Source organism: Anarrhichthys ocellatus, unplaced genomic scaffold (assembly GCF_004355925.1).
Source record: "Anarrhichthys ocellatus isolate YVR2014 unplaced genomic scaffold, GSC_Weel_1.0 scaffold8, whole genome shotgun sequence".
Classification (NCBI taxonomy): Eukaryota; Metazoa; Chordata; class Actinopteri; order Perciformes; family Anarhichadidae; genus Anarrhichthys; species Anarrhichthys ocellatus.
In genome coordinates, this window is record NW_022280038.1 from 6,409,180 (window position 1) to 6,425,036 (window position 15,857).

Below are 15,857 nucleotides of genomic sequence, written 5' to 3' on the forward strand. Positions count from 1 at the left end.
GGGGGGGAGACGTAATCCTCTCTTTAATCACTCTTGCTCAAACACTGCTTTGCTGTTAACTTCCTCTTTGTTAAACTCAAAACCTTTCACGAGCTTTAAGCTCCTGGACTGCAAATGTCTCCTCATCCAGTGTTCCATGCATTCAAAACAAGTCTCCATATTGATAATTATTTGAACAAAACGTGTAAATTTAAGGGTCGAGGTACCAAAGAGGACGTTCATTGTGGCCCAGTTAAACAGAGAAATCCTTTGAAAACTCTTCTACAACCGCAGCAAGTCAGTACAAACTTTTGTGCCACCTCGTTGGTCTCTCGCTGGTAGAAAATTCCAGTCGAGGGGGGGAGGGCTCGTCTGCTCCTCCCCACTGTGTGGGTTTTGTTCTGCTAATCAGACCACATGCCTCAAGGATTCAGGAATCCAAGAGCTCTCAGCCAGCTCCTCTCATTCCACATACAGCCGCAGCAGCCTGTGACAAACTATTCAGTGTTGGGGGGGTTAAAGACTCTATCCATTCATAACACTCTTCCTCCCTCCCTCCCTCCCTCCCTCGTCTCCTCTCCTAATCTCAGGCACTTCTTTAGCCGCCGCCTCCTCTTACCCCTCAAATGCCCTCTCTCTCTCTGTCCCCTCTCACCACAGCATCTATCTGCATACTGCTCACTGGGTCTGAATAGGCTCATGGTGTATTATTAGACGACAGTCCAACCGCACACCCACTACGGTTTTAAATAGAAAAAAAACACAACCGGGCCTGCATGGAGAGTCTCCATATTCTCCCTCTTTATTCTGGTTTGTTTCCTGCCTGGCTCTCTCCTGTGCTACTCACGCATTGAGAGGCGCAATGAGGCACACTGGAAATGTGCAGCCTGACAATGGAAGACAGCTGCTCTCGCTGCATAAGTCTTTCATGAGCTGAATTAGTGGTACAAGCCTTCGCTCTCCCTTCCCCCCTCTCGTAGCTGATCCAGACGCAGCTAACACACCTCGTGGAAAGCTTTGGGAGAGAGAAAGACGGGGAGGGAGAAACAAAGCGTGACAGGCTTTGTTTCACAGACCTGGAATTGATTTTTTCCCCCCGAAAAAGTAGCCCAACATTGTTTTGTGTCACTGTAGAAGAAGCCCTCACGTCGATTCTTAATTATGTGTTTGAAGAAGAGGTTTCTCAATGATACTGATGTTGAAATAAAACTATTACCAAAGTGTCAACTGGCTGAATGCCAGAAGCTTTTACAGACGACACGTAATAATAATAACAAAGGGAAACTAATAAAACAATCAACAATTACGTCTCAGAGATCAAAATCTATTAAAACACTGTACACAGAGCAGTATACTGATAATAGAAATCCAACATGTTTGTTACAAAACACAAAAAGAGCTTTCAGACTATGATGAATAAAACCTCATGAAATCAAAATACTCTGAATTCTATTACTCATTGAATAACCAAGCTATCCTAATAAAATAAAGGAGTAATATTGCATTCACCTCAGGTTTGATTTAAAAACAGTATTCTGTTGACAAAGAGCGTCATGGAAAACAATGTTCAACACAAAACAAGTTCATTAAAAACATCAATGTTGATGCAAAGCTGGCCGTGAGGCTCTCGTTGCAGAATTGGATCCGAGTCGCAATAAACGCAACCAAGACTTCTCCTTCAACGTCTTCATCGCTCCGGATTGAACTTGTGGTAAAAGCAAAGCTTATTTTACACTCGATATCAAAAGTGACAACAGATCCCAAAAGCCTTCAGGAAGCGGTGAGATCATGGGACACAAATCAGGCTCCGCATCCAGCGAGGTCGAGGCGACTACAGGCGGCAGAGTTTATGACTGGAAAGACCTGGTACCAGTATTAAATAGTTCCAAACAGAAAGCCTGTGGTTCCCCTAGACAGGGATTTCCTGAGCAACGAGGCTATAAACTTTGTGGGCCGGCGGCATTCTTCTTCCAATTCAATATCTGAATCTGTGGACTGCCGTGTGGGCTGTGAGGAATCTGGTTGATATGGTTTTCTGGGGTTACGGTTGATGACTGGGCTATAAAGCAATGACTGTAAATGTAACTGGTTTTTGACTGCGACTGAGTGAAGGTGCAGAAATAGTAGACTGTGCCCTTAGTGATGGTAATACGCTACTGAGATCACTACAAGGAGGTCTGCAAGATAACACTAACACATTGTGTTATAAGATGCACTTAAATGATGTCTACATTTGTCCTCTTTCACGCTCCAGTAATGTACAAACTGTAAAGACTGAAGCTTTATATGGAAAAATAATATATTGAAAAATGTGTCTCAACTGCTTATTTATCATCTCTGATAAAAAGGAAAAAGAGACATGAAGCGCAAACAAGTTGGACGTAAAAACACTGAAATTGCTTGAATTTCGGCAGCTTTTTGGGTTCGCACCAAATAACGAGAGAGAGCCAACTAATCTTGGAAGCTGTGTGTATGTTCTGTGGCAGCTTGAGATGGAATTATTAAAATTGTATTCCCATCTCAGAATCAATCCCCTATTAAGTACTGCGAGGTTGTGTTCGTCTGATAAGCCCCGGAAACCTACATACATACATCATCAATAAGCATAAATACTAAACATGTGGTGGGAAACACACTGATGCAATTGTGGTTTCATGTCAGAGAATATTCTATTTAGGTCCGGTTTTATATATATATATATATAAATAAATAATAAAGTAGGTGTTTTTTTGCCACTGTATATTTATGGAGGGTTTTGAAGGATAAATATTGTATGCTGCAGTTTATTCTTGTCCATCATGTGATTACACAAACGATGGAGATTTACTCCGATTCTACTGGCATGTCAGTGAGGGATAAGACGCTGTAAACGGGAACATGTGCGGTATGCATGGTATGAGTCTTAGTCTGCAGAAACAAGCAGTGTCCCTGGGACATGCACGTTCACATTAAATGAAAATATAAAATGCTAACATTACTGAAAGTCCATTCCAGCAGCTGTTTAGTGATTAAAGCAAGAACAATATGTTCAACATGTTTGTTATCGTCGTCCTTGATTCTGTTTTATTTTCATACTTTATGTGTAGTCTGGGGTTTGGTTTTTTTGCCTACGAGCTCAAACCATTCCCCTGTTATAGTGAAGGCAGCTGCAAATGGCAGACGTGGAAAACAATTAGTGTCAAACGTTTTCTTCCTGTAGTAGTGAGGGACTCCCCGAGGAGGGGATGCTTCTTACAGGAAGAGGCAAAAACACAGAAATCACAACCAAGCTGGGGCTGGCAGATAATTCACCACTGTGATTTAACATTGATCAGGTAAATACGATTGGGTATTTGTTTAAAACTCTGTTGTCCAAATGCAGGATTTGAAGAAGGCTGACAATTAAAACTAACAAATTGAGTTATTCAGAGAGCTGGAGAGACACAGCCGTCCCTAATCTGACGTGAGAAAGGTGTGTGGTGAGGGGATTTCCGAAGCTATTCGAAACTGGCAGCTTAATATGTCACTGAAATTTAGATTAGATCTAAAAAGCTCAAGATACAACGTTTGCGCAAGATGTCGAGGAGATCAAAAATATTTGAACAAGTGCTTCAGTACTGTCTGTTAATAAAAGAAACAGCTCTGCTTATCTGCCTCACAAGAGCACAGACAGGTGAGCTAACAGGCTGACTTTGTAGTGAACTTCTTGATGTAATTTACTCGCCTTCTTAAAATAAGTCAGTCTCTCTTCTCTTCCAGAGCCTTTAAAAGCCCTGGCACTACTTAAAAAGGAATGAGCTGTAACAGCAACAGTCAGCCGGGCACACAGAGAGAGAGAGAAAATATAAGAGTGAAGCTAGCTCTCATGAGATCCACTACCAGAGCTGGACATCAGCAGCAATACAGAGCGGTATCTCTTTCCTTTCTCTTTCTCAGTGACACCGCCAATGAGATTTTCCATGAGAGCTGCTCCATTTATCAAGGCCAGTGGCACATTGAGGCAGCTAACGAATGCCTTGCTCCTCTAGATTTGTATAATTAGAGTTGGGAGAGTGAGACGCGCTCAGAGGTGGTTAGCTCTCGTACGAACGGAAGTGGAGATGATTCATTCGGCATCCGAGAGCCAAAGCTTTGGGGAGCTTTAACTTAGGACGCAGACAATGCAGCCTGGCTATTACCCCTCCAACCATGGAGAACAAGACAGCGAGTGAGACACATACTGATTAGCGCTCGGGTTACACCGGACGTGGGACAGCTAGTTCCTTTAAATCAGCAGGCGAGATGTAATGAGGCTGACGAACTCCCAAATATACACCTCGATTCAACATGCAGAGCATTAACACAGCAGCAAACGACTAGCTGCTATGTAAAGATATAGTGGAGACTAGTGTCTCCCTGAGCAGAGAATGGAGTCGCTCTACCTCTGCGTGTTGTAATACAAGCTACTATGTGCTTTGTTTACAAAGCCGGGCCGCCGCCATGTTGAGAGCCTTGTGGAGTCAACGGATATGCTCACAGCTTCGTGGTCAGCACCTTTAAATAATGCTGCGTTGCATTATATAATGTAGCTATTCATAATATACACAATATCTACAGCTATTCAACTTAAAGGACAGGTGTAGGATCCACATTACCTGACACGTTGCAATGTGCAGATTACATCTACGACTACATATATAGCTAAATTGTGAGTCAGGTCAGTCGTCGTTTTTCTCCCGTTTTCACCCCCAATCCAGTATAAACTTTACAGTTGCTAAATAAAAAAAGATCTAGCTTGTGGACACTAGTTGCTGTGGCTAGAGTGTCATGTGAAATGCTCCTTTTTGGCATGGAGATTATGGATGTCTCGGTGGGGTCGGTGCCGTTTTGTCCGTCCACATGGCTGCGAATTCTTCTGACATTGCAGCAGCGTTTGCCGTTACTGTTGCCTGAGGGAACATCTATTATTGAGCTAGCGCTGTTTCAGGTCGGAGGGCATGTGAAATACAGCATGTGTGATAGCTAATTGTAATCTAAATGTCAAACGTTAGTCAACACTTGTCACTCATACCGAGGGACCGGTCAAATCTCACAAGCATTGCTTTTTTTTTCATGTAGCGGCACTTTTTCCGCTTATACATTCATAACAAAAGAAATGGCTGGAAAACAACGAATACAGAAACTCTGATATTACTCTTTGCATTATCATCATTGAGCCATTGGACCAAATACATTTAAATAGTCACAAAGAGTCATATCAGTATATTAGAGTTAAAGCTTTTACTACAGCCAGGATGATCTCTATTCATCACAGCTCAGTTTTCTCACAACGTCTAATTTTTCCTTAATTTTGGCTTTCACCAGTTGCAAGATTATAAGGCTGTGGTTGTCTTTTAAATGTGCATCACAGCCTTATTGGTGTCACTAGGTTTGGATCCATCCCACACACATCCTCCCTCTTCCTTATGTGATTAAACATTCCAGCTTCTCCATGTTGAGTTTAACATGACAAACTCACTGGCTTACAAAGCCCAAATGACACAGAGTAAATATATATAAGTTTTTGTTTTTTTGAAAAATGCATTTTTTAAACCGGGGTTGCCAACCTTAAAGCTGCTCATGAAGCCAAAGTGGCTGTTAGCAGCAATATCATCACATCCTTTTCATCACGTTTTCAAGGATACCTTTCATCGGATAGCTATTTGAAAAGCAGTTACGACCCCCGTCCTTTATTCGGTGTTGAAAACCCGATTCATGCGGTTCTCCCTCTAAAGCCCTTTCATTCTAAATGCATTACGATTACAAAGACTTTCCTGAATTTCCCTTTCATAGCAGTCAGCCCAAGGAGACTCTGCAGCTTGCGTTCATGACTGGGTGTCCTGGATTCAAGGACTCGAAACAGGCTCCCTCGCAGCCCATCCCCCCACGCCACTTTCAGAGCAGCAGGAAGAACGACGAAGGCATGCTTTGCACCTCCCCCACACACACACACACTCTCACACACACACACACACACACACACAGCGCTCCACCAGGCATTGCTGGGGCTTGTGGGATTACGAATGGAACACGATGACAGACAAAAACAGTCCTCAGCGCCTCCCCGCACCGCCGTCTTTTATTCTCTCGGAGCATGAAAAGGCCGCTATGAGGCACACAATAGACGCGGCGATGGATCAACTCTATGAGTGAACAAGATAAGTGTGGGTGAAGAGCTACACGGATCTTCATAGTGTTCTTGTGAGATTATGTCAGGGCAGAAATTGTGTGAAGAAAAATAAAAGTGGAACGAGATGAGACATTTACTTCACTTTCGCAGGCGTGATGTGACGTATACGGCTGACGTGTCGTATTCCTGTCTGACATTAGTTTTACTGGCTCGTGTTAGAGTACATTACAAGCTGGGATTCATATTTAACAGGAGACATTTCTAAAACATGAAGGCACTTCCTTTTAATCAAACCTCTGCTGTCAAGAAGGGGAATAAAAACATTTCCTGTAGCTGGTCTGAGCATCATATTCGTTAAGGGGTGGCAACAAAAGAGAAAGCAGCAGTAGGTCGTATTTTATGCATCACATGTCAGACGGCTTCAGGGAACAGAGAGCTTCGCCAAGCCTGCTGTAAACGACAGGCTATCACGAAGCACAACGTCAAGAACCCTCAAGCATTCAGTCCTGTTTTATTCATTCATAGCGCGATAATTAAACCGATGAAAGACAGTACTGTTCAAACGATACACAGACAAATGCAATTCCACAGACATTATTGCCGGCTTCTGGAAGATAAAAGACAAGCGAGTTGTTGCAAACACATTTCAATAACTAAGTTTAGGGCACAATAGAACTTTTACAGCAACCTCCAAACTATGGTAGCAGGCTAGCTAGCATGGCGTCATCTAGAGCTTGACTTTTGAAACCACAAGAATGTTTGTATGCAGGTTCCTTTGATATAGGAGATTGATAACTGGAGCAATTTTCTTTCTTGATACGCCAACACGGTGCCAAACATCCATGCAGCATCAGAAGACAGTAAGAATAAAGGCTTACCTTTTCATTTTTCACCTTCTTTAGCGTCTTGCATTCACCGTTACCGTTTTCCACCTCCTCTGGTTCAGTTTTTGTCGTCAGCGCTGGTACTATCCCTATCGGTTCAAGTGCAATATTCCCCATTTGATTGGCTTCCACCAAGTCTGTGGATTGTGTGTTCTCAAAGGACGCATTGCGACTATTCCCCAAAGCGACCTGGGCTTGAGACACGACGTCCGTCTCGGCAGCCGCTATCGCCACGACCACGACCGGGGCTCCGTCTGTTTTGTCCTTCTTGCTTTTCCCGCCGGCCCCTTCTTTCTCCTTTTTACCACTCAGCACATTTCTGGAGGCCTTGCCCCCTTTTTCCACGCTCTTCCCAGAGATGGTATTGTTGCCGGCAGCTGCCGCACTCGCCGCCGTGCCCGTCGGCTCCCCTTGAGTCCGCCCTGCCGTTTCCTTTTTGCCGCCGTCCCCGGCTGAAGCTTTGCTACTATTGTCTTTAGAGTTCTTACTGCGCTTGTATTTGGATTTGCTCTCCTTGCCTTGAGCTCCGGACACTGGACTAACAAACCGGATGTTGTCGGGCAACGCCGCCACTGCATTGGGTGGTGCCGCCATGCCGTCTTTGGTGCCAGACATCTCGAGTTTGTCCTTCTCTAAATCAGCGTCGAGGTCAATAATCAGATTTCCAACACCGATATCCCACTCATCCCCGCTATCGTAAGTGTCCACCGCATTAGAGTCCACACCTTTCCCGCCTGCAGTGCCACCACTTAGGGACATTTTAGTGCCAACGGCCCAGGATTGCCTCAGTGAGGTCCGACACCCTCTCAGACGGTTGGGACACGGGGGCTATGGTTGGAGAATCCTCACGGTCTACTCGTTCCTGTTCCATTTAACCACATGTTGCCCTAGAAAGCAGAGAGAAAAGGATTTGAATTAGTCTGATAATACATAGAAATAACAGTACGACTGCTCTAAAATCACTTGATCGTCTTTGATGTGACGGCACAATCCACGATGGCGATACCCACTGGTGTGACACCCACTGGTGTGACAGCACTGCTCCCGAAAAACCCTCTCCTCATAATCACTCCCCACAGTCGCCATGGCAACCGTGGGAAATGTAGCTCGAATCCTGCTTTGACAGCCGAGGTGGCCCCACGGTTCTGAGTGACTGGCTCTCTGTTCACAGGGCACCGCTGATAGTGTCACCGCTGATAAATAAGGAGTAGCCGGCCTCACACATGGTTTATGGAGCCGTGCCTTTTCAGCCCGAGCACACAATGCTAATCTTGCGTTAGCAGAGGACCTTAAAAACATGAATGAACCAGTGTGTGGCTCAGGAGAACATCGGTTTGTTGTATTTGCTTCCATAATACAGCCAAAATGTCACCGTGTTCCATGTGATTCAGCAAATTGCTTCCAGGTCAGATCACAATTTTGATCAACATGGATCTAAAAATGTTATATCCATGGATTTGTTCTCAGATTGGGGTTCAGGGTTTAGAAGACTGTAGGTCCTTTTTGTTTTTATCTTAATATTTACAAACTGTTCTTTGTATAATACGACAGCGATTGACTAAAAAGGGTTGAACAGGAAGAATGTGAGCATCAACTTGTTTGTTCGTCGTTAGTGACTGTGAAAATAAATCTCCTTAACACCTTTAATATGTGTTTTAGTCACAGACATTATGAAAAGGATTACTAATGTAAAGCCTGTTGAGTTTGCCTTGTGAATAACACATGCTATATCAATACAGTTGGCCTTGGCAGCTACACCAGGACCATTACTGCTCTTAAGTACTCGCCTTCAGCGTCGGCCAATTAGTTTGCCCATTTTAAATACTACAATTACAACCAATGCTATTTGGAATAGCACAAATCTTCTGTGAGAAAATGAGGAGATTCTTAAAATGTAACATGTCAAACCATAGCTGGTTGTGCACCAGAAGTGCTATAAAGACATGTTTTTTAAATGGCTTCCTGTACAAATACAACCGTTTATACTCCAATATGTTCTGGAAAAAAAAGGTATGATTGCATCGTATGGTTTAACCCCTGAGAAGCTGTTACTGCACTAGTGCTGATGGTGTTGATACCAGTACCAGAAAGAGTCTATTTGTCTGTAAATCCTTTGCTTACAGCCCCTCCCGAGAGCTCACTGCATGTTGGTAAATAATTAACTCTCACTTCTGCAGTTGTCATCTCCCCGTGCGATCGAGAACATGACGGATGAGGAAGCAGGAGCACAAAAGGCTCTCGAGTGGCGGTACGGGGGATGAGATCAATATGGCCTCAAACACGCATTGGTTCTGATGGTTCTCTTTGTGCTTTGTAGAATATAAAGCGTCACAGCTCACCGCGGAGGGATCGCAAAGAAATGATGTTCATGTGTTTTTATTTCTGGTGTAGTAGAGTGGATATCTGGGTTTAATTGGTGAACTGAATCGTGCTGAGATGAAACTGGTTTCAAAATAATAGCCATTCCCTCACACTTCTCCTCAGTGTGTTCTCTTAATTAAATACGTGAACTGGGGAATTGATGAAACATGAAAAACGAGCACAATCTTCAAATTATTGAGAGCTCCACTTGCTTATTGAAACCCCACATTATTTGTTACACAGCAGACCTGCACAGAATTTAAACCGCGAAATTATGACAAATTCACTGCACATCCTCAGACTATTAGCCCGGACTAAATACAGCTCATCTTGATGAGCTTATCAAGTCAAATCCTGAAGCTTCTCCGATAACTATGACCGCATCCAAAGAGATTGTATGGGGGGTATCAGCGTATTTTACGCTTCATTACTGTCGGAAGTACAATTAAATTAAGCTCTCTATTATGGAAGAGCTCGATGAAATATTATATACACCCATCTGTCCAGCTTTGACACTGCATACGAGACGAGTTTCATCTTCCTCAGGAAATAAAGAGACGTGAAATACAACAACTGGATCCGACTGTTGCAGTCTCTAAAGCAGTCATTTTGCACCATCTACCATTACTCAGCTCTCATTAGAACAACAGGCCAAAAATGGCAGCTGGATAACGGAACGCACACAGCTCCTGTTGATTCGGTTACGGGTCCATTCGTATCACCCCCCCCCCCCAGCAGTGACGGAGGTGAAACTGTTTGAACAATCATTTGAACACCGTGCTCTCTGCGTATTCCTCACAGATGGCTCCCCAGAGGAACAACAGTCAGTGGCAGGTTTTCGGAGGGTGGAGCGACGCAGCTGTCCCTGTTTGACTGGGTAAACAGTTGCGAGGTCTAATTTGTCCAACACCTCCACAAAAGAGAGGTTGTAACTCTATCGGCGGTTGACCTACTGTACTGCCCTTAGCTGGAACTGCAGCGCAGGCCCTTTTGAAAAATGTCCCAGTGAGTGCCCTGTTGAGCGAAAGGCATGCAACTCCCAGAGTGCTTGTCCTTTTTCTTTTTTTTTTTTTTTTCACAGATCCAGTTTCATTCAGCAATCTATCACAGGGGCCACATAAGCTGCAGTGGAAGTGCAGGAAAAAGACTGGAGAGAGGTGATTTTATTCCTGGTCGATTTGCTGTGGAGCACACAGTGAATCAGACCTGGCGTGATGGAGTCTGCACTAAAAACTAAAAGTATGATGTTTGTCTGTCACTGGACCTATCTAGACATTTGGCTGACTGTATGTGACAGACTGGTGTGCATCTAGAGGGTTTGCAAAGAAAAGGTGGCAAACAACAAGTGCAGGAGGGACTATGACAAGAGACTCCTACTGTGACTTTCTTCTATCTTTTAAAAATGCTAAAACATCGTCGTTTGTGTGCAGCCGATTCTAAAAAAAATAAAACCCTACATGGAACCTTCTTTTTTTTTTTTTCTACAGCAAGAATAACTTGCATGCTTTTCATGTCCTGTATGTCAGAATGCAGAACAGGTATTTATAGTTTAAATTACACAGATAAAAAAAAAAGAAGCAGCTTCTCAGCGCAGGCATGGTTGAGACGTTGCCCCAAATTAGGCTTGTGTCGATATGACGATTTCACAGTGTGATTATCTGGGCCAGAACAATTATCTGTGCATGATCGCATCACAATAATTAAGTAAGAGGAAAATCCGTATTAGCAGCTACTGTACTGACAGAAATGATAGTTTTATTCCATTTTAAAACAATTTTTTGAGGGGAAATAGAGATGTGAGCAATGCTTTCGTCACAATAAATGTATGTTAGTGGAGCCAGGCCTTTGTTCGCTGTTGTTCCTGCTAAAATTGAAAATCATAACACACAATGCTATATTTTCAGTATGCGGTAATGATAATTATGGTCTCATCTCCGCTCCCAATACTCCAACTCTCATTAAGGGGCTGAAAGATTCTTCTCCGAAGTTGCTTTAGATTGTCTTGCAGAGAAGCAGAGGAGAGTCTGGGTTTGTCGTAGATCACAAAGGAGGTTTTAACACCTCTGAACCTCCTCTACACGCCCCGCATAGCTGTGGCTCTGTGGATCAAACATGCGCTGACTGGTTGAACAGTGAGCTGCATATACAGGAGCTCTGAGGCTGGGCCGACACCCAGCCATCAACAAACAATAAACCAAACGGTTTGTGTATTTAATGTAGGGCTGCATGATTATGGCCAAAATCATAATCACGATTATTTTGATCAATATTGCGATCACGATTATTTATCACGATTATTCATTAATTTTAGGGACAACATCTTTTTATTGCACTTTCGCGTTTAAATGAACAAGAACACTGCTTCCACTTCCATTGTTGTGCTACATTCTGGCTAATGTACAAATCTTTGCATCAGACTGGTCCTTATCACAGTGCATCTCGTAGAAGGAAAATATAAATAAAATAGTATCAACCCTTTTTACCCAAAATTAAATCAACAGAGCACTGCTTTCACTTCCATGTTGTGCTACATTCCAGCTAATGTACACATCTTTACATCAAAATAAAACTTATACGGTTCTTATTCACCTGAAGCAAAATATCAATAACATTTTTACCCAAAATAAAGGGCCAACTAAAAATAAATATGTGTGTTGCTCACAGTATTCATTGGACACATGTCTTTGGCCAAATGAAATGCGATTGCATCCGTTATTCCAGCGTGTCTTTGGGAGGTGGATGGATACGCTGTTGCGCTGTACAGGGTCGCTGTTATGGGTTTCTGGGTTGACGTTGGACATGGACGGAGATTCAGTGAGGTAACGTTAGCTTTGGCCTTAATGCATTCGTCGTACTGTGGTTTGTGGTGATTTTTCAGGTGGCTGAACAAGTTAGTTGTATTGCTATGCGGCGCAGACACAACTCTAACGCACTCTGCGCATATGATTTGTTCTTGGTTAACATCACTTGGCCTAAATCCAAAAAACTTCCAGACAACGGATGACGATCCTTGTCGAGGGGCTAGCTCCTCGCCTTCTGCTCCTGACATTTGATTTACCTTTCACACGACACCCGTGACCGTCTGCTCTCTGTTCCGTTGTCTGTCTCTACTCTTCCACTAATAGCGGAGTCTGCAGGGTGCGCGCATGACACCTCCCATCTCGTGCGCTTGATTTGATATGTGTCAGAGCACGCATTTTAAACGTCAATATCGCTGACGATCACGATCATTTCATCGTGGCAGCCAAAATCGTGATCGCGATTAAAATTCGATTAATTGTGCAGCCCCAATTTAACGTCACTTTCATAAATTGAGTGTTTGGGTTTGTTGGCTTAAATAAGCACTTTTAAAGACATATTGTTGGGCTCTTCATCTTATTTTCAAAATACATCTTTTCTTTAGACTGAACAATAGATTATTAATTAATTAAAATAGTTAGTTGCGTCCGACCCACATCCAAACAAGCCAGTATGCCAACTCTGTAGACTTATTGAGAAATTCCCAATCAAGATGGTTCTTTCTGTGAGAACAGGATCGGATATTTTTGCTTCACTTCCTATTAAAAGGGAAGGTAATATACATTTTAAATGATTCATTTAGCACTACAAAACTGGCCATAATCAGTCACAACAGTGAGAACCATAACGAGATCTGTACGTACTCGCCAACATTAAACATGTGTCGATTAGTTTTTGTTTAAGTCACGAGGACAGAAGGCAAAGGGTTGTTACAAGCTTGAATTGCACACAGTCTTCACCCTGCAGGTCATTTAAAAAGGCAGGGCCCCGGTCCAGAGAGCCCCACAGTGACCTCCATGTAATTGGATTGTGTGCTTGAGCTGATTACCAAAATAGAAATGTACCGAGCCAGTCCAGGTGATGGGAATCAGGAGTCTGTGGGGTCAGCCGGTATCTTTATCAGTAAACATGTCAACGACAGGAAGAGCAAGAGGAAGTGCGACCTCACTGAAGCCCATCTGAAGGCATCACATAGATGATTTAGTTTGTGGTCCCATGTTTTATGAAAACATGTATTTTCATCTTTAGATGAAGGTTGGGGCGATAATTCAATATAAATAATAAATAAATATATATATATATGATAAACTACCCTTTTCATTTGTATTTAATGTATTTAATTCACAGAAGTATATACAAATCATTACTGATCTAGTGATAGACAATTTTGACCACATAGCGCAGCCCTACTTTGTTGTACTCAACCTAAATTAGAACTTAAATGAGGTCACTGTGGTTGGTATTTATAACGGTATTATTGCCAAAGGGTGGGGTTTATTTTTATTTTTTATCCCCGACTGCAGCAGCTTTCTGCATCTATTGGATTGCAGCTGTAGGACTCAAATCCAGTCGCCAAACAAGTGCAAAATATGCAGATTGTTCTCCAGCTGATTATGCTTTAAAGTCCAGACTCTCACACCACGCAGCCTAGAAGTGCATCATTCCCCACGGTAGTTTTTAGTGGAGCAACATAACTACAGTGATTTATCTCTTTGTCTTTTTATTATAAAGTGACTCATCCCCTGCTATTATCAGTATCCTGCATGCTTCTTCCACTGTCACATCAAGACCACATCCACACTGAGGTGATACATTAGCGGATCAGAGTTTACATGTTCAAGCGACTTGTGTTTTCAGGTCATTTGATTTAAACACAGCTCATAAATTCTACCCGTTCACCAGGCAAAGACTATTTCCAGTGCTGCTTCACAGACTGTTGAATTAATCACTATTTTATGATTGCCGTGTCGTCTGACATTAAATGCACGCACTACACAAAGCATCAGCTATGCTGACATTCAAAGTGAGCGATCGCAGATAAGAGATAGAGGCATCAGAAAACTGGCTTCTTCTTGACATTACTGCCAACGTACTCCTCTCCATGTCTGAGCAGGCATGTTACATAGTTTACAAGGAGCAAGATAGAAAGACGACGGCTCACTGTGAACTAAAAGGGCAAAACAGAGATATGGTTTAAATTCCTACACATGTAGCCTGATTTGTGCACTAACGTGGAAAGATAAGGAAGAAAACTACAATCTCAAAAACAATTCAAGGGACCTTCTGCTGGGGCATCCAATACAACACCGAACATACGAAAGCTAATCTATTGTCAAATACTTCCAATCCGACTAACTTTGGTGGATTTGATTGAAAATTGCTTCATAATAGCAATGGGCAATATTGAAATTCCCCTACTGGCTTTGAGAAAAACAATATACAAAATGACCTGAAGAGAGAGACGGCCATATATTCTAATTATTATCATTGATAACTTACAGAAAGAATTGCCTGCAATATTGCACCTTCTCCCTCTCGTACACACACAGCGAGAAACGCTGACCTCATTGTAATGATCTCAGCAAAAAGTCCAAATATATTGGAAAAATCTAACCGAACATTATGGTTCAATCCACATTTGTTGGAGTTTCGCCTTTCAAAAACAACATTTTCACTGCGGTCGTGAAACCAGTTTGCCTTCCAACTGGGCAATCTAGCAGCAATGTAACAGCTCCATAAACCAGGAAGATCTCTGCCAGGTGTGTCTGCAACGACCGCTGCTGTACTGTGCGATTGAATAAAACCAACCACAATTGACTAACCCCCCCAGCTGGACACAAATGGCCTCTAAGGCTTTGTAAACACACTTCATTCAGACTCAAAAACAAGCAGCGATGTATGCAGGCAATCGGCTCAGGGTTGTCCTACAAGACATTTCATACAATCTTGCCAAAAGCGAAATTATAGACACTCAGCAGTATGTGTGCACTGGTAGTTCAGTTAGCAGTTTGCCAACAGTTTCCCCCCTACTGTGTCGTTGGATGCACTCAGCTGTTTTATCACTAGCGGGCCCTACTGGCCAGGGGCCGGTTAAGAGTAGTGAGTGAGGAGACAGCAAGCAGTCGATGGCAGTAAAAACGGGCAATAAAAGGTGTTTTTGAAAGAAATGTGAGTCACGCAACCACGAAAGCATCCCTTAGCATGCAGCTATAACTGGGCACCCAAAATATTATGCAGTTCGCTGCAGCAGAACGCAACATTAGCCGTGGACAGAATCAGGGACTCACCCTCACTCACGGACGGATGCATGCGACTTATTGCATAAGGGAATCAGTGAAATTCATAGTTCAGTTTCCACGCTAGAGAAAAATTAAATACAAATCTTAGTAGTTGTGTAAAAATAATAATGCAGACAGACGAGTGCATAAATGAAGAAACGGTGTGGGCTGGAGACAGCTGACATCTTGAAGTGAAATGTCTAATAGTGGAGAAATGGAGATAACTGCCAACAAATACAAATAAATGAAGTGTTACTTGCACTGTAATTATTTTGTATACTGAACCAAATATGTTTTTTAGATAATGACTAGCACCAGATAAGTACAGATAAGTAGGCTAACTAACTATTAGCATATTTTATTTGTGAGGTAAACTTCCTTCAAAATGAGCATTTAACTCGAGTCCCAGCGATGTTTGTAGCTCAACGG

The 15,857-nt window shown here is 42.8% G+C and overlaps 1 protein-coding gene across 1 annotated transcript in view; it reads right to left on the bottom strand.

The window, feature by feature from the left end:
• The window catches only part of znf609b (zinc finger protein 609b), a 69,270-nt gene that overhangs the window by 37,940 nt on the left and 15,473 nt on the right, over positions 1–15,857 (bottom strand). The window contains exon 2 of the mRNA XM_031848840.1: positions 6,985–7,877. Within this exon, the coding sequence (XP_031704700.1) occupies positions 6,985–7,749 (765 nt within the window). The 5' untranslated portion in view covers positions 7,750–7,877. The remainder of the gene's footprint in view (positions 1–6,984; positions 7,878–15,857) is intronic.